This window comes from Elephas maximus, chromosome 3 (genome assembly GCF_024166365.1).
Source record: "Elephas maximus indicus isolate mEleMax1 chromosome 3, mEleMax1 primary haplotype, whole genome shotgun sequence".
NCBI lineage: Eukaryota > Metazoa > Chordata > Mammalia > Proboscidea > Elephantidae > Elephas > Elephas maximus.
In genome coordinates, this window is record NC_064821.1 from 102,761,343 (window position 1) to 102,786,377 (window position 25,035).

The following is a 25,035-nucleotide window of genomic DNA, read 5'->3' on the forward strand; positions in this document are numbered from 1 at the left end:
GCTCACCTGAGGTATAAGTCTATCCAAGTGCTCAGCTCGATTTTCATGAGAAGGATGTGTGGATAACCATTCTGGCAACTTGGGGAGACCTGAGAGTCTATCTACGAACTCCATCTGCTGCCAAAATACTGAACTGGCTCTGACATCCACACAAGCCTAAAACCGAAGTTAATAAAGGCACAAAATGAGTTTAAGTTATGAGGACATTTTTTAAAGTTTACCCACATGTCACTAAAACGAGACCAGTTGCTGTTGAGTAGATTCTGACTCAGGGTGACCCCTGTGTGTCAGAGTAGAACTAGGCTCCATAGGGTTTTCAGTACCTAATTTTTTGGAAGTAGATTGCCAGACCTTCCTTCTGAGGCAACTCTGGGTGGACTTGAAACTCTAATCTTTTGGTTAGCAGTTGAGCATGTTAACCATTCACACCACCCAGAGACTCCTTTATGTCACTACAGATTTTTTTCATTATTTTAATAAAAGTAGAATTTTCTCATTGCTTACAAGGAAAAAAAAAAAAAAACCCTCAATATATGGCATTGTAGAATGAAAATAGAGAACGTTCACCTCCCTACCTCTTCCTCCTCCTACAGAACATATACAATAATCCCCCTCCCCAAACATAACCAACTATGTTCAGTTTTGATGGATATTAAGAACATGTACATGTACTAAGGGCAAAAATCTTCCACACAAATTAAAATTTTCTGTTTTCATAAGGTTTTAAAAGTCTAATCTGTTATCAAACTGCACTGAGGAAATTTTATTCCTAATCTACACCATCAGAATAATTAGGTAGAAGACTTCAAATAAAAATGCATAAAAAATAGACAGCTATGTTTTAATATATACATCAATTTATTCCCTTTTCTTCAATGTACATGCTAAAAAATGTATTTTAAAGTGATTCAAAATACCTTATAAAAGTATTAACTTTTAAAAAAAATTGAATAGCTATGTCTGTGTATGTGCACATACAATTCCATATACACACTCGTGCACATGCCCACACTCATATACTTGCACATGAATACAACATTTCTGGAATGCTATTCAATAAACTGTTAATAGTGACTGTCCTAAGAGTGTAACTAGGGTGTTTGATGAGGGAGAAGGAGCAAGACTTTCACCTCTGAAAAAAGTAAAACATACATTTTTATAATAAAAATTATTTGAAAATCCTACATAAAATGATTTCATAAATATTATTATAACCATGTTTAATTTACTCACATATTTTACCTTAGTCTAATTTCTATAAGAAGTGACTGGCATTTTATTTCCCATCTATTTTGCTTTTGATTAAAACTATTAAGAAAAAGATACACTGTACTGAAATAAAATGTTTTCTCAAAAAGCCTTAAAACAGTACAATCGTGACACTCAAAAAGGCAAATGTAGGACACTACATGCTGATAGAGCTAGGCAGCATCCATGCTACATCTTTTTTTAATAAACACCATTAAAACATTTCCAAATGTTGGGAAAATGAAAAAGAAAAAATGATATGAAATTGAAGTAAGTTTTAGCCAACATCTAAAGCAATATAATTCTTTAACAGCTCTATGTACTCCAAGTTGAAAAGGAACCAAAGCTCTTTGTCCTATTGTACATATATGTATACACATTTACAGATGCATACGAACAGAAATAAAAGATAAAGGTACATAACAAATATACAAGTGTGTGATCCATGTATACACACACACACACGACGGTCCATATATGTGTAAGATATGTATGCAATATATTTGTGTGCTTACGTGTGAAACATGTGTAACACAGAACACGGACATCATACACAGAAATGATTATTTGATGCTGAATTCTAAACACCCACAGGAAGGAATACATCCCTTATTAGCAGGTTGAAAACATTCACAATATAAATACAAATTAAGTATTCTTGTAAAATAATGCATCGAAAAAAAAAGAATTCTAACCAAAATCATAAGGTATTTTTAAAACACCACCCATGTAGCAGAGTTAAAAAAAAAAAACTCTGATAATCGAAAACTAAATATTTCAATAAATACAAATTCATGAATTATGTCATAATATACTTAACAAAAACATATTTATCCGAAATTTCTTTAGCCTAAAAGTGTTAATCAAAAGACAAAATATTTCCCTGTTCAATCTCTAAGAAACACAGCTGAAGGCAATCTTTAAAGCAACATTTGATATGCAGAAATAGATGAAGAAATTAAACTTCCCAACAGACAAAATGTATTCATATTAAGATAAAGGTGTCTTTGTCTATACTTCCTAAATTCAGTTTAAAGATCCAGTAAAGTCAGATAGTTTTGTTTTAAAAATGAATGTTTAATTTATATTGTTCCAACTTCTGAAAAATACATAACAATCATAGACCAAACATGAAAATATTTTTAGAATACATACTCAGCAAATCACAAGCCTAAATTACTTGTCTCAATAAAAAAATATGGCGAAGTAAGAACTATGTGTTTATCAAGTATCTGGAAGTACACAAAGGATGGAAGGACAAAATTCTTTCTAGATAATCTTTCCTTCTTAAATTAGAACCCAAAATAGCCACAGATGGCTAGGGAATATAAGAAAATACGTGTTAATAAAATATATTGGTCCTGGAATACTTTCTGAGGCAGTATACAGGGATAATGGAAAGAGCAACAGGCTTTAGAACTAGGAACTTGTTATACTAACTCATTTAATCCTCATAACAATCTCATGAGGTAAGTACGATTATTAGCTTCATTTTACAGATCAGGAAACCAAGGCCCAGAAAGGTTAAGAAATCTACCGAACATCGCATAGCTAGTAAGTCACGGAGCCAGGATCTGAACCTAGGATTTGAATCTGCCTCTGAAGTCTGTGACACTGGGCCAATAATTCAGTTTCCCTGAGTTTCAGATCCCTTATCTGTGAAAATGAAACTAAGGCACTGGGCCATCAGGATTAAATGTGATACCTTTTGTAAAGCAGCAAGGCTAGAACCCAATACATAGGACACTATTTCTACTCTTCCTTTCCCCTGGAGAGCAACCAGAAACCCAGGATTATTGTAGGACGCTATATTTGGTCGTAAGTGATGATGTCATGATTTTACAAGCAAAGAAAGATTTTGCTTTATTCAGCCTGTAATATCAGTATGCATGAATATGCATTAAGGGACATACTAATTGACAAAGAATTTGCTACTATTCAAATCAGAAACTCAGTGGGATGTGACTATCATAAAGAGTACGGTAGTATAAACTAGCATCCAAAAGCTTTTCTTATAATTTGAACATTTCCCAAAGCTAAAACTACAGAAAAATTTAGAAATCAATCTTGTTGTTGTTTGTTAGGTGCTGCTGAGTCGAGTCCAACTCATAGCGACCCTACGTACAACAAAATGAAAACACTGCAAGTATATCCTACCTGTAGCCAAAACTTTCATTAGAAATGCAAAGATAAAAAAGTATCTCTGAATTTTGCGTTTCTATTTGGTTTTTATTCACTTAGACTCTCCAACAGAGCTCCTGCCAGCCGTCACCCCCTCCAAGAGGTAAATTCTGACATTACCAGTTTGAAATCTTTTTTTTGGAATGGCATTAACACCCTACACTTGTCCCAGTCATTTTGGCATCCTCTCCTGTATTCTACAGAGACATGTGGTAGGTAAAATAATTATCTGAGACAGTACTATGAACACCTGTTTCAAGAGGGTAGCTGGACTCCTAGAGCTAGAATACACTGAGGCTACTATAAGATGAGGTTTAAATGGATCAAAGCAGATGTCAAAATGCTAAGGTCAATTACCCTAGAGTCAATACTATAGAAGACCAGAATTATATCCAGTAAGTTAAAATACAATAGAAAGTTTCATTTCAGAAATGAATGCATCTCTATCTTGGGAGGGGAAACCATAATATCTGTGAGACCTTTGACAAGTTACTTATTTCTCCATCAATTTTTTTTATCTATAAAATGAGGATAATAATGGTACCTTTATCTCGCAGGGTTGCTGTGAAGATTAAAAGAATTAGCACATGTAGAACACTTGGAACAGTACCTAACAGGTAAAAAAATTATTAGCCATCATTATGGCCATTGCTGTCGATATCGGCATCAGTGTTATCAGCACTACTGTCATCATTATCAACATCATCTACCCAGAAACTGGCTTATTTCAGTTTCACAAACTGCCGATGGCATGCGTCATTCATTAAAACTCTATTTTGTAACCCACTTCTTACCTAAACATTTTTCTAGTCAATACTTAGAAATTTCTCCTTTCCAACTGAATGTGACATAGTTTCAAGATGGTTTCAGCTAAATCATCCTCAACATATGCCAATCTCTCACAAAGCAATAACAATAAAAAAAAAAAACACAACAACAAAAAAAACTCTTGACTTACCAAAAATAGTTTATGTGCACCAATATAGAAGAGAAAAGGAAGACTTACATTATTTTGTAGGTTTGATTTTTTTTTTGCACAAGATTTTACATCTTTTGATTGCCAGCATGTCAACTCATCAATCAATATAATAAATTAAGTTTCAAATAATTTTTCATATATTTTCTCTTAGATGATGTTTTATCACAAGACTCAACACTTAGCCCTCATATGATAGCAACTAAAAAACAAAATGAAGACTCTGGGTGACACAATTAGGCCAAAGTAAGACGTTATTCATAATCTATACATTATGAAAGTTTACTTTTTAACACACATATTAAAATGAGATATTTCTTCTTTTACTGTTTTTACCTTCTTAAACAAATCTCTAAGCAAAAAATCTAAGGCATTAACCCAAATAAAATACAAAGGTTGTCTGCTTGCTATGATGAAAGCTCAGAACACTAACCTGGAAGACTTTTGAAACCTGGGTTCTATGCCAGGCTCTGCTACTAACTATATGTTATTGGACAAATCACCTCACCTCTTTGGACCTTAGTTTCCTTCTCTGTAAAAGGAGAAAACGGATTAAGTTATCTCCAATTTTCCTCCCTGTTACAAAATTCTGTGATTCTATAATCTACTATTTTACAAAAAGTTTTAGAACTTTCTTGTCTCTGTGGTACAAGTAGATTTTGCGTATTACCTAATTCTCTCACTAGATGGTGCTATCTACATAGTTATCTGATGCTACTTGCCAAAACCAGCTCGCAGTGTTTCTCAACGGGGGTACTTACAGGCTTTGGGGGCTAGACAATTCATCCCTAGGGAGGGCTGTCCAGGCCACTACAAGGTATTTACTATCTCCTGTTAAGTATCAGTAATCCTCTGCCTTCACAATCACTTTGACAAAACCAATCATACATAATGCCATTCTAGGAGAGTAACATGGCCTGAAGTTTAGAACCACTAAAAGAAAATTAAAATGGTGGAGCAAGATGCCAAAGTTAGTAGACATTCCCATTTACTCCCCCAGCAACTCACTCACCAAACAATGAATAAAAACAAGCACAGACTGAGGTCTCAGAACTCCGGACAACAGCTAAGGTGTTAGAGAGTCAGAGTGAGTCGTGAAGCAGGGAAGAGGAGGAGCTGGGACAGCACAGAAGCTGGAAGAAACTGCCTGCTACCATCTGGACCACTCATCACAACCATTCTGGGAACACAGAAAGGCAGCTAATTTGAGAAAGCTGTAGCCCAATTTTTTAAGGTGGCACAGACTGCTGGCCACACAACTGGGAGAGGGCAACGGGAGACCATGGCATTGCAAGAAAGTGCTTTTGAATCTTGCTGACACCTGAGATGAATGGGCACTAGGACTGGGAGGAACTGCAAGGACAGGAGGGTAAGGGGAATACTTTGGACAGCTACCTGCTCACAGTGAGACACCATTGGAAAGCATGAGCAGGGGTGCCCATGAGAGAAAGACAGAGAGCCCCCCACCTTCACCACAGGAAAGTTGAGCCCCACCACTTACATCAGCATCTGCAACCAGATAAAACTCCTCCTGAGCATATGTACTGAATTCCAGATATCAGACAACCAGAACTCCTATATCAGCATTGAAAAAAAACCTAAGGGTAAGAGTGCCCTCCAGTGGTTCTCAGGAGAAAATACTAGGCCCACTGCTTCTGGACTGATTCTGACTTATGGAGACCCTGTAGGGCAGAGCAGAGATGCCTTGTGGGGTTTCCATGGCTGGGAGCCTTTGCGGAGGCAGCCTGCCAAGCCTCCTCCTGTAGAGTGGCTGGTGGATGCAGATGCTAGCCTTTTTGGTTGGCAGCTGGAAACCTGGCTGCTGGGTCACCAGGGCGCCAATCAGAAAATTTTCCAATAAAAATTGGAATAAAAAATTTAAAGTTAAAAAAAATGGTCCAAGTTCAACAAAAAATATTAAAAAAAAAATCACATGAGAAGATGGACCAATAAAGAGCAAAACATGTTGAAGAGGAAATTTCTCCTAGGGAGCCCAGACTAATGGAATGAATTGAAATTTCTCAGACTATAGTGCTAAATATGTTTAAAGAAAGCAAAACGCACACAGAAAACTAGCAAAACAAACAGAGAAACAAAATGAGAGACTCAACAAGGATATTAAAAAAAAAAAGAAAAGAAAAGACAACAACTGGAACTGAAGAAAAAAGGAACTGAATTAGAAAAAGCAAGAGAAATATTCAATAGAATCAAATAGACCAAAGACAGAATAAACGAACTAGAAGGCAAAATAACTGAACTTATCAAGTCTCAAGAGAAAAGAACAAAGAAAAGTAAACAAGCTCAAATGGAAATATGAGGCTCAATTAAGAAATCCAGCATTAAAACTATTGGAATCCCAGAGTAACATGGTAACAATAAAGACACAGAAAAAATTTTCCAGAAGATAATCAGAAAATTTCCCAGACCTGTACACAGAACCAAGGCCACAAATACAGAGAGCTACACAAACCCCAATTGGGAGAAACACATAAAAAGTTTACACCATATTCTAATAAAATTCTTGAAAACCAAAGACAAGGAGAGAATTCTGAAAGCAACAAGAGAAAAGTGCAATATAACATATGAAGATTTTCATAAGAAATACTGCACATTTCTCCCCAGAAACTCTAGAGGCCATAAGACAATGGAGCAACAAATATAAAATATTAAATGAAAGCAATTACCACCAAGAATTCTTCACCCAGAAAAGCTGTCATTCAAAAACTAAGGGCAAATCAAGACATTCTGAAACAAACAGAAGCTCAGGAAATTTGCCACTACCAGACCACCTTTGCAAGTATTATTCAAGGGAATACTTCAAACGGAAAGGCAAGAGCATTAAGTACATACTCCTATCTACACCTGGGGAAAAAAATTAATTAAAAAATGACAGAGAGATCTCAAAGAAAACCCAACAACATGGGCAATCATAAGGACCAAGTGTCTTAGTTATCCAGTGCTGCTATAACAGAAACAGCAAAAGTGGAGCTTTAACAAAGATATATTTATTCTCTCAGTCTAGGGGGCTAGAAGTCCAAATTCATGAGGCCAGCTCCAAGGAAAGGCTTTCTTTTTCTGTTGGCTCTGCGGGAAGGTCCTTGTCATCACTTTTCCCTGGTCTAGGAGCTTCTCATCACAGGTAAGCCAAGTCCAAAGGATGTGCTCCCTTCCTGGTTTTTCATTCTTGGTGGCATGAGGTCCCCCTGTCTCTCTGCTCACTTCTCTCTTTTATTATGTGAAAAGAAGCTGACTCAACATACAACCTAATCTTGCAGATTGAGACCTGCTTGATTAACATAACTGCTTCTAATCCTGCCTCATTAACATCATAGAGATAGGATTTGCAACACATAGGAAAATCACATCAGATGACAAAATGGTGGACAATCACAAAATACTGGGAATCATGGCCTAGCCAAGTTGACATGAATTTTGGGGGGACACAATTCAATCCATAACATTCCATCCTCTGGCTTCCCAAAATTCATGTCCTTGCCACATGTAAAACATATTATTCACCCCATCATATCACAGCAAAAGTCTTAATTCAACTCCAAGTCCAAAATCCAAAAATTCCTTTTCATCTATGAAACCTAGAATACGAGTTATCTGCTTCCAAAGTACAAAGGCAGAGCAAGCACAAGCTAGACATTTCCATTACAAATGGGAGAAGCTGGAGGGAAAGAAGGGATAACAGGCACCAAGCAAGTCAGCAGACCACACTACCTTAACTCTCGAGGGCTGAAAATAATCCTCTACTCTGAGACCATTTAGGCAACAGTCCTGCTCTCCAAACTCTGAATGTTGACCACTCTCCAGATTTTGGGAGGAGGTCCTTCAGCCCTGGGCTTTAGCAATGCCTTCCAGGCCCACTGGGACAGCAACTCTGCTCCCTCTGATTTGGGCAGCCCCATTCTCCTAGTCCATCTGAGTGGCAACCCTACCCCTTTGGCCATGGCAGGCTCCTTCTTCTATCCTTTGGGCATGGCAGCCCTGTCCCCTCAGCTATGGGCAGCAGATCTGGCCCCAACCCGCTGGCACTCGCGAACGGCAGCCCTGCATTCCAAAACTCAGTCGGTAAAGATATGACTGTTTGAAACCTAGGAGGCTGTGGCCCCACTCTTTGAAACCCCAGCCCTACCCTTTGAGACTGAGGCAGTTCTGCTTCCTGGTTTCTTGGCCTCTCGGCCCCTCAGGCCTTTTCACCTGCATCTGCCCTGCTGGGGAAAGCGTTGCAAAGCTCTCTAGCTCTACCGATAAGTGCCTAGGGGTACCCCACTCCACCAGTAAACCTCAGCCAAAAGGTACTCAGCTCTCTTGCTCCATGGGTCGGCAAAGCTAGCTCCACCGATAAGTGCCCAGAGGCACCCCACTCTGTCAGGAAGCCTCCTGCAAAAGGCACTCAAGCTCTCTTGCTCCAACAGTTGGCTCCTACGCTGTCTGGTTCTGCTGCTGTCGTTTCTCTGCTGATGCTTCATCTGCAGTGTCTTCAGTGCTACAGCTCTCCTACTTCCTTCTGAGTCCTCGCCAGAATTGTCTCTGATATCCGTAATTCTACCAACAGTCTGTTCAAGGCAATCTAGGCTTTTAATATTAGGTACTTTAAAACTCTACCAGCCTCTACTCATTCACAGTTTCAAAACCACTGCCACACTTTAGGTATCTGTTAGAGCAGCACCCCACTGTTCTGGTACCAAATTCTACCTTAGTTATCTAGTGCTGCTGTAACAGAAATACCACCAGTGGATGGCTTTAACAAAGAGAAATTTATTCTCTCACAATCTAGGAGGCTAGAAGTCCAAATTCAGGGTGCCAGCTCCAGGGGAAGGCTTTCTCTCTCTGTTGGCTCTGGGGGAAGGTACCTGTCACCTATCTTCCCCTGGTCTAGGAGTTTCTAACTGCAGGAATCCTGGGTCCAATGAACACAGGCCCCTCCCAGTTCTTCATTCTTGGTGGCATGAGGTTCCCCTGTCTCTCTGCTGGCTTCTCTTTTAATATCTCAAAAGATACTGACTCAAAATACAACCTAATCTTGTAGTTTGAGTCCTGCCTCATTAACATACCTGCCTCTAATCCTGACTCATTAACATCATAACCAAAACCAAAAAACCAAACCCACTGCCATCAAGTTGATTCCAGCTCATAGCGAATTTACAGGACAGAGTACAACTGCCCCATAGGGGTTTCAAGGAGTGGCTGGTGGATTCAAACTGCCAACCTTTTGGTTAGCAGCCAAGTTCTTAACGACTGTGCCACCAGGGTTCTAATAACATCATACAGGTAGGATTTACAGCATATAGGAAAATCACATCAGATGACAAAAAGGTGGACAATCACACAATACTAGGAGTCATGGCCTAGCCAAGCTGATGTAAGTTTTGGGGGAGCACAATTCAATCCATAACACCAAGTATATGATATTTTCAGGGAACAGATTCAGTAATTAAATTCTGCAAACAATACAGCATCAAGTTTGTAAGAAATAAGTACAAAGCAAACATACCAAAAACAGATTGCATATTTATGTTAATGGAGACACACCAACAGAAATGGGTAAGGGAAGAGCATATCAGGAATAGATTTATTATCTTAAGGTTGTATGTTAACTGTTGTTCATATGTTAAATGTTCTTGCAAATGTAAGTTCTGTAAGGTAGCATATGTGGTAACCACTAAGAAATTACCAAGAAAAAACATTCAGAAGAAAAGAAGAAAGCAAAAAAGGCTCATCACCAGAAAACAGCCAAATACAAACAAAAACAGAAAAGTCAGAATAAAAAAGCAAAGAAGACACAAAACACTCAAAAAACAAATAGCAAAATGAGTAAAACAGACACTTCATTTTCAGTAATAACCTTAAATGTAAATGGTCTAAATACCCCACGCAAAAGGCAGAGAGTGGCAGAATGGATTAAAAAAAAAAATATGATCTGTTCTTTTACTGTCTACAAGAAACATACCTGAGACAAAAGGACACAAACAGACTGAAAATAAAAACATGGAGAAAAATATTCCATGCAACCAGTCAATGAAAAAGAGCAGGGGCGGCCATACTGATATCATATAAAGTAGACTTTAAATCAAAACCTAGTACAAGAGATAAAGGACATTATATAATAATAAATGGGTCAATTCAGCAAGAAGACATAACAATTATAAATATATATTTACCTAACAGCAATGGGAGCCCTGGTGGCACAGTGGTTAAGATCTCATCTGCTAACCAAAAGGTCGGCAGTATGAATTCACCAGCTGCTCCTTGGAAACCATATGGGGCAGTTCTACTCTGTCCTATAGGGGCGTTATGAATTGGAATCAACTAAACAGCAATTTTTTGTTGTTGTTGTTGTTTGTTGCTTTTAAAATCAATGCTCCAAAATATATGAAACAGATATCGAGTAATATGAAAGGACAAATAGACAACTCCAAGATAATAGTAGGGGACTTCAACACACCACTTTCAATCACAGACAGAACATCTAAAAAGAGGATCACGAAGGACACTGAGAACTTAAATAAAACCACGAACCATATGGATCTGATGGACATATACAGAACACACCATTCAGCATCACAATAATGCACATTCTTCCCCAGTACACATGGATCACTTTCCAGAACAGGCCATATGCTAGTAAACAAAACAAGTCTCAACAGATTTAAAAAGACTGAAATCATACAAAGCGTCTTACTCTTATCACAACAGTATAAAGGTAGAAATAAAAAAACAGAAGAATTCAAAAGTGAAATTAAAAAATTCCTAGAGTCAAATGAAAATGAAAACACAGCATAACAAAACCTTTAGGACTAAAGAAGTAATTTCTTTTATGAGGGTCAGCACAAAGCTGGTTCCTATAATGTGGAGGTTAAAGATGTCCCAAATGTCCAACTTTTCTAAACTGCTGTACCACTCCATCATCTCTAACATCAATAACCTCTCCTCCACATAGCACTTTCCCTCCTAACTTTGGGTTCCATAATTTTCACCGCAATGTCTCATAGAACTCACAAACTGTCAAGCAAATGGAAGTTGTGGAGGCTGGCAAGTCCCAAATTCATGAGCCAGGCCTTAGGCTAGAGGTTTCTCCCAACTCACGTGGTTGCAGGGGCTGATGAACCCAAATCGGCAAGTCAGACAACACGCTGCTGGCTCACAAAAACTGCGGAAGCTAGTGAATCAGGTCAGATGATAGGCTACTGACTCAAGTTTCAAAAACTGGAGGTCAGATGATGATGAGCTGTATGCAGGATCCAGAGCAAAGAGAGAACTTTGCCAGAGCATTCATATATATTGGATGCAGACCACTGGAAACTCCCCTTCTTTGAGCAAGGCAGTGCAAGGGTGTGACTTGAACAAGGGAGGAAAGGGGGAAGTGTGGTGACCCGAGTCACACCCGCCAATAAGGCAGTGATCAATATATATCCCAACCAAATCTTGCCTCATTGGGCATCTCACCCCCAAATGGGATCATAACCACAGGGATGGAGGCTAGGAGTTACAACACATTACAAAATGGAGGCTAATTACATCAGATCACAAAATGGAGGACAATTGTATCAGAGGATAACTACATCATTATATAACTGCCAAATTATATCATTACATAACTACCAAATCACCGAAAATCATGGATCAACCAGTTGACAAATAACCTTAACCATCACAGAATAGGTTCCATACACCTTAGCTGCATTAGCAGCAAGCTGTCCAATCTGCCTGGTGGGTCACAAGTACCTTATTTGCATAGTCTCACCCAATCATTGTGTAGGAGTCACAAACACTATGTCTAGAAGGGCCATAATAAGTAATTTACTGGACTGCAGGGACACAGCAAAAGCAGTACTCAGAAGGAAATTCATAGCAATAAATGCCAACATTTTAAAAAAGTAAAGATTCAAATTCTTTAACTTAAACTGACAACTTAAATGAATAGAAAAGGAAGTGCAAAAGAAGCCAAAAGCTACCAGAAGAAAGAAAATGATAAAGATCAAGACAGAAATAAACAAAATAGAAAAACAATAGAAAGAATCAACAAAACCAGAAGTTGGCTCTTTGAAAGGATTAATAGACAAACCACTGGCTAGACTTATCAAAAAGAAAAAATAGAAGAGGAAAATAACCAAATTAAGAAATGAAATTGGTGATATTACAACCAATCCAACAGAGATAAGGAAGATCACAACTGATTATTATGAAAAACTGTACTCCAACAAATTTGAAAACCTAGATGAAATGGACAAATTCCTCGAAACACACTACCTACCCAAACTAACACAAACAGAAGTATAAAATTTAAACAAACCCATTACAAAAGAAGAGACTGAAGATGTCATTAAAAAAAAAAAAAAAAAGCCAAGGACCAGATGGCTACACTGGAGAATTCTACCAAACATTCAAAGAAGAGATGACACCAATCTTACCCAATCTCTTCAAAAACATACAAGAGGAAGCAACATTACCAAACTCTTTCTACCAGCATAACCCTGATACCTAAAGCAGGCAAAGGCATTTAAAAAAACAAAAGAAAGTTACAGATCAGTATCCCTTACAAACACAGAAGCAAGTTTTTCAACAAAATTCTATCCAACAGACTTCAGTGACATATCCAAAAGAAATCATATGGTATGATCAAGTGGGATTCATACCAGGAGTAAAAGGGTGATTCAACATTAGAAAATTAATCAATGTACTCTACCACATACATAAAACAGGAAAAGAATCATATGATCACATCAATAGATACAGAAATGGCATTCGATAAAATCTAACACCCTTTCCTGAAAAAAAACTCTCAGCAAAATAGGAATAGATGGGAAATTCTTCAACATAATTAGTAACATATAAGCAAAACCAACAGCTAACATTATACTCAACAGAGAAAGGCTGATAGGCTTCCGTTTGAGAATGGGAACAAGACTAGGATGCCTATTATCACCACTCTTAGTCAACATTATACTGAAAGTCCTAGCCAGAGCAATAAGACAAGAAAGAAAAATAAAAGGTAGCCAAATAGGAAAGGAAGAAGTAAAACTATCTCTATTTGCAGATGACATGATACTACACATAGCTGCTGTTGTTAAGTGCTGTCAGGTTGGTTCCGGCTCATAGCAACCCCATAGAACAGAGTAGAACTGCCCCATAGGATTCCCAAGGTGCAGCTGGTGAATTTGAACTGCTGACCTTTTGGTTAGCGGCCGAACTCTTAATCACTATACCACCAGGGCTCCTTCAAAAATTCCACAAGAAAACTGCTGGAACTAATAGTAGAATTTAGCAATGCTGCAGGGTACAAGATCAACACAGAAAAATCAGTTGGGTTCCTCTACATTATCAAAAAGTACTCCAAAAAAGAAATCAAGAAAATATCATTTACCAAAACTAAAAACCAAACCCAACCCAGTACCGTCGAGTCAATTCTGACTCACAGCGACCCTAGAGGACAGAGTAGGAGCGCCTGGCGGATTTGAACTGCTGACCCTTTGGTTAGCAGCCGTAGCACTTAACCACTACACCATCAGCGTTTCCAATATCATTTACAGCAGCCCCCAAATCGATAAAATTCCTAGGAATTAATCTAACCAGGGAGATAAAAGACTTACACAATGAAAATTATAAACCACTACAAGAATTCCACAAAAATGGAAAGATATCCTGTGCTCATGGATTAAAAACCAAAAAAACCCAAACCCGCTGCCGTCAAGTTGATTCCGACTCATAGCGACCCTATAGGACAGAGCAGAACTGCCCCATAGAGTTTCCAAGGAGCACCTGGTGGATTTGAACTGTTGACCTTTTGGTTAGCAGCCACAGTGCTTTACCACTACGCCACCAGGGTTTCCGCTCATGGATTAGAAGACTTAATATAGTGAAATGTCAATTCTACCTAAAGCGATCCAGAGATACAATGAAATTCCGGTACAAATACCAACAACATTCTCTACCGAAATGGAAAAACTAATGACCAACTTTATACGGAAAGGAAAGAAACCCCAAATAGCCAAAGCAATACTGAAGAAAAAGAACAAGGCAGGGGGCCTCACATTCCTCACACTGATATTAAAACATACTATACAAAAAAAAAAAAAAAATACTGTACAGCCACTGTAATCAAAACAGCCTGGTACTGGTTCAATGATAGACACATAGACCAATGGAAAAGAACTGAGAACTCAGAATTAAACCAAGCCATCTATGGACAATTGATTTTTGACAAGGAGTCAAAGTCCAATCAGTGGGGCAGAAACTGTTTTTTCAATAAATGGTGCTGACAAAACTGGATATCCACCGGCAGAAAAATGAAACAGGGCTTACCTCACACCCAACACAAAAACTAACTCAAAATAGATCAAAGACCTAAATGTTAAACCTAAAACCGTAAGATTCCTAGAAGAAAACATGGGGAGAAAACTATGGGACCTAATCTTTTGTAAAAATAGGATAACAAATGTCATGAATTGACATGGATTGTGCCCCCCAGAAATATCTGTCAACTTGGCTAGGTCATGATTTCCAGTATTGTATGACTGTCTACCATTTTGTCATCTGATATGATTTCCCTATGTGTTGTAAATCCTATTGCTATGATGTCAATGAGATGGATTAACAGCAGTTATACTGATGAGATCTACAAGGTTAAAAAAAGGGTAGATAGTATATTAAGCCAATCTCTTTTGAGATATAAAAGAGAGAAGGGAGCAGAGAGACAGGGGGACCACATACCACCAAGAAAGCAGTGCCGGCAGCACCCCGTGTCTTTTGCACCCGGGTTCCTGTGTGGAGAAGCTCCTAGTCCACAGAAAGATTGATGACAAGTACCCTCCCCCAGAGCTGGCAGAGAAAGCCTCACCCTGGAGCTAATGCCCTGAATTTAGACTTCTAGCCTACTACACTGTGAGAGACTAAATTTCTCTTTGTTAAAGCCATTCCTTTGTGGTATTTCTGTCATAGCAGCACTAGATGACTAAGACAACAAATATTACAAGTGCACGAATAGAATAAGACAAAATAAATAAATAAGACTGCATAAAAATTAAAAACCTATGCTCAATTAAAGACTTTATTAAAAGAGTAAACAGGCAAACTACAGACTGGGAATAAATCTTTGGAAACCCTGTAAGTGTCTAATCTCTAAAATCTACAGAAAACTGCAACAACTCTACAACAAAAAGACAAACAACCCAATCACAAAATAGGCAAAGGACACGAACAGAATCTTTACCAAGAGGACATCCAAGCAACCAACAAACATATGAAAAGATGTTTATAATCATTAGCCATTAGAGAAATGCAAATCAAAACTACAATGAGATACCATCTTATCTCCAGTTAAAATAGCACTGATTAAAAAAAAAACGAAAACAGGTAACAAACGTTGGGGAGGATATGGCGTGACTGGAACTCTTATCCACTGCTGGTGGGACTGTAAAATGATATAACCACTATGGAAAACAGTATGGTGCTTTTTCAAAAAACTAGAACTACCCCTATGATCCAGCAATCCCACTCCTAGGTATATACCTTAAACCAAAAAACCAAACCCATTGCCATCAAATGGATTTTGGCTCATAGCGACCCTACAGGACACAGTAGAGCTGCACCATAGAATTTCCAAGGAGCATCAGGTGGATTCGAACTACTGAACTCTTGTTAGCAGCCATAGCTCTTAACCACTACATCAGCAGGGTTTTCCAGGTATACACCTTGAACCAACCAAAAAACCAAGCCCATTGCCATCGAGTTGATTCCGACTCATAGGGGCCCCATAGGACAAGGCAGAACTACCCCATAGAGTTTCCAAGCAGTGCCTGGTAGGTATGAACTGCCGACCTTTTGGTGAGCAACCATAGCACTGAACCACTATGCCACCAGGGATTCCAGAATATACCTTATAGACCTAAAAATAATGACACAAACAGACATATGCACACTTATGTTCACTGCTGCTTTATTAGCAATAGCAAATGAATGGAAACAAGAAAAGTGCCCATCAACAGATGAATGAATAAGCAACCTGTGGTACATACATACAGTGAAATACTACGCAACCATAAAGGACAATGATGACTCCCCACAAAACATAACATGGATGGACCTGAAGGACATAATGCTAAGTGAAATAAGTATGTAAGGACAAATATTGTATGATCCTGCTTTTATAAGAAGACAAGAATAGATAAACAGAGACCAATGTTCATTATGGTTATCAGTGAGAGAAGGGGAAAGTATGCTTTAGATCATAGAGACTTGTTATTTTTGGTGATAGGAAAAGTGACTCCAAATATGGATGTAGTGAGCACAACACAACCAAAGTAAAAATTGAGTGTTTGAGCACATATGGATGGGTACAGGCATACTGGTATATAGGTAGGAAGAGGTGTATACATAGGTGAGATAGAAATATCTATAGATACGTTTAAATACAAACATGGGGGCACAGGCACATATTCATTGAACACACAAATACAGATACTCCTCAGACATAACCAAACACCTTTCAAGATTGGTTTTCTGAGTTTGACAGCTTAGGACCATAGTTTCATGAAACAACTCAGTCAATTGATAACATAGTTCACAAAAATCATGATCTGCATCCTAGTGAAGTGTGAGTAGGATCTGGGGGTCTTAAAAGCTTGCAAGCAGCCATCTAAGATACAACTATGGGTCTCTATTCACCAGGAGCAAAACCAGTAAGAAGATAACCAAAAGCTCAGAGAAGAAACATGAGCCATGGCCCTATCTACCCTGAGACCAGAAGAACTACACGGTGCCTGCTACCATCACTGACCATTCTGACTGAGGTCACAATTGATGGTCCTACATAGAATAGGAGAAAAACGTGCAGCAGAGCTCAAATTCTTAAAAAAAAAAAAAAAAGGCCAGACAAACTGAAATAGCAGAGAACAGAGGATTTCCCTGAGACTATCACCCAGAGACGCTCTTTAAACCTAGAACCAAGCCTATCCTGAGATTGCCTTTTAGTGAAATAGCAGAGTGGCATACAAAATAAGGGTTATTACCCTTAAGCTCGGTACACTACCGTAAGTCCCGGGTTATAAACGTTTGACTTACAGACAACTTGTACTTGCCCTTTAACATTATGTAAATTTGCCCTCACTTTCCAACAACTGAACCAACCCCCACTAGCAACAAATTCTTTATCACAATCACCTTCACTTGCTGCACGTGCAGCTTTGAAATCATTGCACTCAAACCAAACCAAACCCATTTCTGTCAAGTCGATTCTGACTCTTAGCGGCCCTATAGGAGAGAGTAGAACTGCCCCATAGGGTTTCTAAGAAGCACCTGGTGGATTCAAACTCCCAACCTTGTGGTTAGCAGCTGAACTCTTAACCACTACACCACCACAGGTTCCCGCTGCAATAAAGGCAGGCTAAATAAGAACTGTATGCACCTGTTCCAACTCACCTACAAATTCTTAGACATATGAACAGATCTCGTTTTTAACCCAGGGACTGCCTGTACTTAAAAACCACCCGTATGAGACCAAAAGGTCAATAATAACTCAAAAGCAAAGATGAGAAGATAAGTGGGCAGGGAAACTAGAGTACTGGAAATGGAACAAAGAGAACACAAAGAGAATGGTGACACATTGTGAAAACGTAACTAATGTCACTAAATTTTTTGCAGAAATTGTCAAACGGGAGCTTAACTTGCTATGTAAACTTTCACCAAAAACTCCATATTACTGGGAAAAAAAAGATAATTGGTTTCCTTTTCATATTTAACTTAAGAAACAGATACTCCAAAAAAAACCGGGGGGGGGGGTCGTTGCTTGTGAAATTAAATGTGCAAAAGTCATTTCTGTAAACGGCCGTGAAGTGCCAAAGCCTTTCAGCGACAAATGAATATGCACGCCCAGCAAAATCGGATACTTAACAGGACATCTTTTGCAGCTGATAAATGGACAAGGACGGTTCGTAATTCTGTGCATAAATACACACCTCACTCCTACCATTGTTATACTACCCTATATAAAAATCTGATAATTTATATAATGATAATATAAGTACCTTGGTTCTACATGAAAAATTAAAATAAGCACAAAAGTATAACTATACAAAGGAAACATGCTCCCAGCCAATGGGAGGGTAGAAGGAGAGAGCACCCTAGGGAAAGCGTGTTTTGAAAAAGGCCTTATGAGAAAATTGATTTTAGTAAATTTTCCATAGTCTAAGTTTGACTACCCGGCTTTAAAAGCTTAGAAATCTAATGGAGTAGCACAGGACCAACAGATTCATCTCTTAGGAATAGCTCCCACTAAACAAGCTCACAAGACTGATATAAAATCAGAATGCCAACTTATTAATTTACAGTGATAACACTAACTGCCAAAACTACCAAGGGCACTGGACATCTGTGTCCTCAAGTCAGTACATACTCTCCATTCTAGGCATACTACAAGGGAAGCAAGGCGACGATCAGAAGGCTGCCGAGTAAGGAAAAGGAGAATTATGTTACATGATTTGAATATTAAATGGCAAGGTGGCAAGAGAGTCTGACAGATTAAAAAAAAAAAGACACAACCACAAATAAAAATCAAGCCTAAGATGTCCAAAATAACTCTGTGGTAGGTGCTGTAATTATTTCCGTCTTTCAGAACAGAAAACAGATGTGAAGAGGTTAAGTGATTTGCCTAAGGTCACGTGGAGGACAGGAGTACAAATACAGATCTGTCTGACTCTGGAACCCAAAGTCATAACCATTACGTGAAATAAAGTTTAACCTCCTTAAAATTGTTAACAAAGTAGTCCCTGACTATCCTTTGAGTTTTATCTCTTACTATTGGCCCTCTTGAACTTCGGCTACATTTTAGCCATACCGAATTTTCAGTCCTGGAGTAAGTCACTGTTCCTCTTGACTGTGAACGTGCTGCCTGCCACGGCAAAGTCTACCCCCACCAACACCTTCACCAGGATAACTCTATTTTTCTTTCAGATTTCCACTATAATTTCTTTCTCAGGGAATAACCCTCTTATCCCAAGACTAAGTTAAATGACTTTTCATGATCCCTAGAAAAGGTTTTATGTATGTATCTCTGCTTTATACCTCCCATGAAACCTTTGATATCATTATCATAATACTGCAAAACTTTGTTAAAATTATTTACTTAATGTCTCTTTCTTACTTGGAGCCCTGGTGGGACAGTGGTTAAGAGCTCTGCTGCTAAACAAAAGGTCGGCAGTTAACATCCACCAGCCGCTCCTTGGGACCCCTATATGGGGCAGTTCTGCTCTGCCCTGTACGGTCACTATGAGTCAAAATCAGCTCCAGGGCAATGGGTTTTCAAACTTAAATTGTGGCCTCCATGAAAGTATTGTGTATCTCTACATCCTGGTAGATGCCAGGCACACAGTAAATTATCTGCTGAATTGATAAATTAAAATCAAAATAACAGATCAGAAAAGAGCTATGTGTATCCATGTAAAGAAAGAACAGCACTTAGTTCTCTAAGATTTGTCTTCTGATTGACTGTAGTAACAAACATGAAAAAAGCTGTGTCAATTAGAAGCCGGGGGTTAGTCAGGCAGAAACTGCAAAGTCTGGAGGCCAAATTGTGCCTGCTGTCCTTTTAAGTCTTGCCTTAAGAAAGTGGATATACTGGCTTACTGGATCTGATTCAGATTTGTGGCAAGGTAGAGGATGGAACACGGGGCATATGATTGGAGTCAAGGAAACCGATGATGAGGATGGTGCAGGAAGGCCAGGTAAAAGATGCCTGCCTTAGAGATGAAAAAATATGGAGGTACGTTTCACAGACAGAACTGCCAGGACTCGGTGAAAAACTGGATGTAAACGATAAAGGAGAGGAAAAAACGGAGGATGACTTCAGGCTTTCTTCCAAAAGCAACTGAATAGAAGGTGATATATTTACTTGGAAAAGGAAGACTACACTAGAAACAGGTGTAGGAGAAATCAAAGAATATTGAACATATTAGGTTTGAAGTAGGAAAGGAGAAATAACAGGCACACATTTGGATACAAAAGATTAAAAGACGAGAGCTCTAAAGACTGAACTCTATAAGTCCTATTACTGTTCCTGTCCCACAGATAAGAAAACTGAGGAACAGAAAGGATAAATAACTTGCCCGAGATCATACAACTAGTATTCTCTCTGGCACAGGAGTTCTCGAACTTAGGTAATCTATTTCTAGCGCTCACACTCATTACCTGCATATTCTATTGCTTCTCTGATAGTTAATTGATACCCCTATAGTACAGGGACCACAGAAAGGTTCAGTACTTGGTACTCAGGAAAGATTGAGGTATGCGGTTCATAACAGAGAATTAAGTGACCATCTCAAAAATGAATGGAAAAAAATTTCCATCTCACTCCTCCCTCCCAGCCCCAAAACAATGACAGCCATCTTTACAGGATTTTTCTGCAGGTACTTAAATGGCCACAGAGAAAAGGCTTATATATACATTCCATTTGAAAGTTCTCCCAAAGAAAAAGCTAGCTCACTACCCTAATAATCTTATAGTGAAGCCCATTATCCAGACCTATGCACACAAAGCTGCTTAGTTGCTTCTCATAAAATATAGACAGACAATTTGGATTACGGTACCAGAGCAACCGGTATTGGGCTTGCTCCCCCACCATAAATAACTAAAAAACTAGACAAAATATATGAGGCAAATATTTTCTGGTACTGGACAATAAGCAGGACAAGACTGTGATCCATGAGAGAAAAGAAACACGTAAGGCTATCCCGACATTTGTCCCTGCTTTCTGCCTGGGGCAGTTTCTAATCACAACACAGCAAAGTAGAGCTGAAGCAGAGCACAGCAGTGCTAGCTGAGCAATGGAGCTAGGAAACAGGAGTTTAGGGGTACAGAAGTGGTTGGAATTTGTGGGGTACGGTATCAGATATAAGTAGGCCACCCCAGAAATTGGTATAGAAGTTCTTCGGAGGTCCTTGGTTGAGGGCTAAGCTGCACATGCAGCAGAATGAAACTCTGCTAAGCCAAACACAGAGTGGTACTAAGAGCTAAATAAATATGCCACATATCACACAGGGATAAGAAATACTGGAGTTGAGCCTAGCCAGAATAGAAACCTCACTGAGCACCTCAGGCAATCAGTTAAGACCAGTAAAGGGTATGACTTAGGACTAAAAACCACATGCTAGAATACAGACATGCCCTATATATATAAGGGGTAACAAAAAAGAAAAAAAACAGGTGAGAAAGAGGTCAGCTCTAGCAAAGAAAGAAACCAAGACTGGGTCAAAAGGACCTACTGTCTGTCAAAACAAAACTCAACACTTTTTAAAGGAAGATAAGTCTCCCCACAGCATGTCATCCACAATGTGTAGCATAAAATGAAAAAATCCTAAATATGCAAAAAACAAAACATGTTCTATGAGCAAGAAAAAAGGAAATCAATGGAGAAAGCCTTTGAGATAACCCGGATGTTATAATTATCAGACAAACCAAAACCAAATTCATCCATTTCAACTCCTGGCGACCCTACAGGACAGAGCAGAGCTGCCCCACAGGGTTGCCAAGGAGTAGCTGGCAGATTTGAGCTGCTGGTCTTTCGATTAGCCATGGAGCTCTTAACCATTTTGTCACCACGCTCCAATTATCAGACAAGAACTTCTAAAAAACTATTACAAATATATTCAATATTTAAAGAACATAAGAGGAGATGGACATACATGAATGTACTTAGTCTCTGAATTATGGCGTATTTGAGTTATGATGAACCGCACTTACAACCATCTGTGTGTTTTTTTTTGGGGGGGGGAGCCGTACATCTGACATGTAGAGATAAATGAAAAAAAAAAAAAGGGTGAAAGAGGGAAAGGTAAGTATACTGTTATAAGGTTGTTATAGGTGAATCGTTATAAAACTGAGATTAAAAATGCGAAAATAACACTAGATCATTAAATGAATTTTTACAAAGGCACAGCTAATATGTCATAGAATACTAAAAAGTAATCACTTCATCCCAAAGAATGCCAGAAAATAAGAAAAAAGGAACAAAGAACATATGGGACAAATAAAAGTCAAACAGAATGACAGATTTACACAGAACCATATAAATAATTACATTATGTAAATGGACTAACACTCAGGAAGACCTAACTATATAACGTTTATAAAAGAACTCTAGTAAATATTAAAGAAAAGATAGGTTAAAAGCAGAATGATGGAAAAATATACTGTGCAAACACTAATCATAAGAAAATAGGAGTTGAAATATTAATATCAACATGGACTTAAAGACAAGCAGTATTACCAGAAATAAAGAGTATTTTATAATGATAAAAAGATCAATATTCATCGAAAAGATAAAACAATCTTAAAAAGGTGTGTAACTAAAAAACAAGTATCAATGTATATGAACCAAAAACCTACAGAACTAAAATGAAAAACAGACAAGTCCACAATTAAAGATTTCAACACTCTCCTCTCAGTAATTAACAGATTAATAAGAATGTCAGTAAGGAAAAAAAAATTTCCCCAATTTTAAAAAAGGCATCTAGGAAAAATCTATGGCGAACTTCACGTTCAGTGTCGACATTATTCCCCCTAGGATCAGAAACTAGGCAAAATGTCTGCCCATACCACTTCTAGTTAACACTGTACATATTGTTAGCCAGTGAAATAAGGCAAGAAAAAATATAAGGTATACAGATTTTTTTTTAGGAACAAATAAAACTGTCCTTATTTACAAATGATATGTTAATATAGAAAACCTTAAGAAACCTTTAAAAAAAACCTAGAAATAATAAGTGAATTTGGCAAAGTTGCAGGGTGCTTGGTCAATACAGAAACATATCCTATAAAAATTAATTGTATTTCTATATACTAGTACCAAACAATTAAAAAATCAAGTCACAATACTATTTATATTAGCATCAAAAACACAATACTTAACAACAAATTTAGTAAAATATATGTAAGACTATAAGCTGGAAGATATCAAACATGGCTGAGAGAAATAAAAGACCAAAATGACTGAAACGATACACCAGGTTCATGGATTAAAATACTCTATTTTAAGATGTCAATTCTCAAATTGATTCACAGATTTAATCAAAGTTCCATCAGACTTTTATTATAGAAATTAATGAGCTGATTCTAAAATTCATATATAAATGCAAAGGATCTAGAACAGCTAAAACAATTGTGAAAAAAGAACTGGAGGGCTCCTCCTACTTTTGGGTTTCAGGCATTACTATAAACCTACACTACTCAAGAGAGTGCGGTGCTGATATAACATTAGACAAAAATAACGATAAATCAAAATAAAATTCAGAAATATACCCACAGATATACAGCCAACTGATTTACAAAAACAGCACCAAAGGAATTCAGTGAGGTAAATAAAGTCTTTTTAATAAATCATGCTAGATAAATATATTTAAAAACGAACCTTGTCCCCTATTTAAAACCATACCAAAATAATTGAGATATATCATAGATATGAAATTCAAAGCTAAAACTAGAAAGATTCAAGAAGGTAACACAGAGTACCTTCACAACCTGGGAATACGCGGAGAGTTCTTGTTGTTAGTTGTCACCGAGTCGGTCCGTGACTCATGGGAACCCCGTGCACAATACAGTGAAATGCTGCCTGGTCCTGTACTATCCCCATGATCGGTTGTGGATAAAAGTCTTGTGATCCACAGGGTTTTCACAGGCTGATTTTCAGAAGTAGATCACCAGGCTTTTCTTGCTAGTTCACCTTAGTCTAGAAGCTCTGCTGAAGCCTATTTGGCATTATAGCAACACACAGACAAGTGGTGACTGCTTATGAGGTACACTGGCCAAGAACTAAACCTGGGTCTCCCACACGGAAAGTGAGAATTTCTAACACTGCCCTCAGAGAGTTCTTAGGACAAAAAAGTACTACACATCAAAGAAAAAAAATAAACTGGACTTGTTAGTTACCGTTGAGTCAATTCCAATTCATGGCTACTCCATGTGTGCAAGGCAGAACGGCTCCATAGGGTTTCAAAGCAGTGACTTTTTGGAAGCAGATCACCAAGTCTGTCTTCCTCTGGGTGGATTTGAATTGCCAACCTTTCGGCTAGTAGTCGAGAGTTTAACGGTTTGCGCCACCCAGGAGCCAACAAGATAGACCTAAAATTAAAAACTTCTGCTCATCCAAAGGACATCACTAATAAAATGAAGAGGCACGCCATAGACTTATCTGACAAAGAACTTATACCTAAAATACATAAATAACTCCAATAATTCAATAATAAAAAGACAACCTAATTTTTAAAAATAGCAAAGGATTTATCTGGGTACCTCACAAAAGAAGATACACAACTGGCCAATAAGCACATAAAAAAATGCTCAACACCATTAGTTATCAGAGAAATCATAAAAAAAGCCACAATAAAATACCACTTCATATGCTAAAAGGATAAAATCAAAAATACCTGGAGGCAGAGCCAACATGGCACCTGGACAGATGCACCATGCCATCCTCTGCAGCAAAGACCTGAAAAACTAAATAAAACAGATACAAACATCAATACTGGAACCCAAAGCATCAAATAAAGAATAAAGATCTAGATCAAATGCCAAATGCAAGAAGAAACTAATGGAAAACGGAGAACAAGAGAGAAACGGAGTGGAGATCCCTGCCA

At 38.1% G+C, this 25,035-nt stretch overlaps 1 protein-coding gene across 7 annotated transcripts in view; it reads right to left on the reverse strand.

Annotated features, from left to right (window-relative positions):
* OMA1 (OMA1 zinc metallopeptidase) overlaps positions 1–25,035 on the reverse strand; it is a 102,939-nt gene that overhangs the window by 15,430 nt on the left and 62,474 nt on the right. For 5 of the 7 annotated variants that reach the window (XM_049879385.1, XM_049879387.1, XM_049879388.1 and 2 more), the window contains exon 8: positions 7–156. In XM_049879385.1, the coding sequence (XP_049735342.1) occupies positions 7–156 (150 nt within the window). Of the gene's footprint in view, positions 1–6; positions 157–23,344; positions 24,521–24,825; positions 24,896–25,035 lie in introns of those variants that run through there. The other 2 variants (XM_049879391.1, XM_049879392.1) reach the window with 2 other exon arrangements.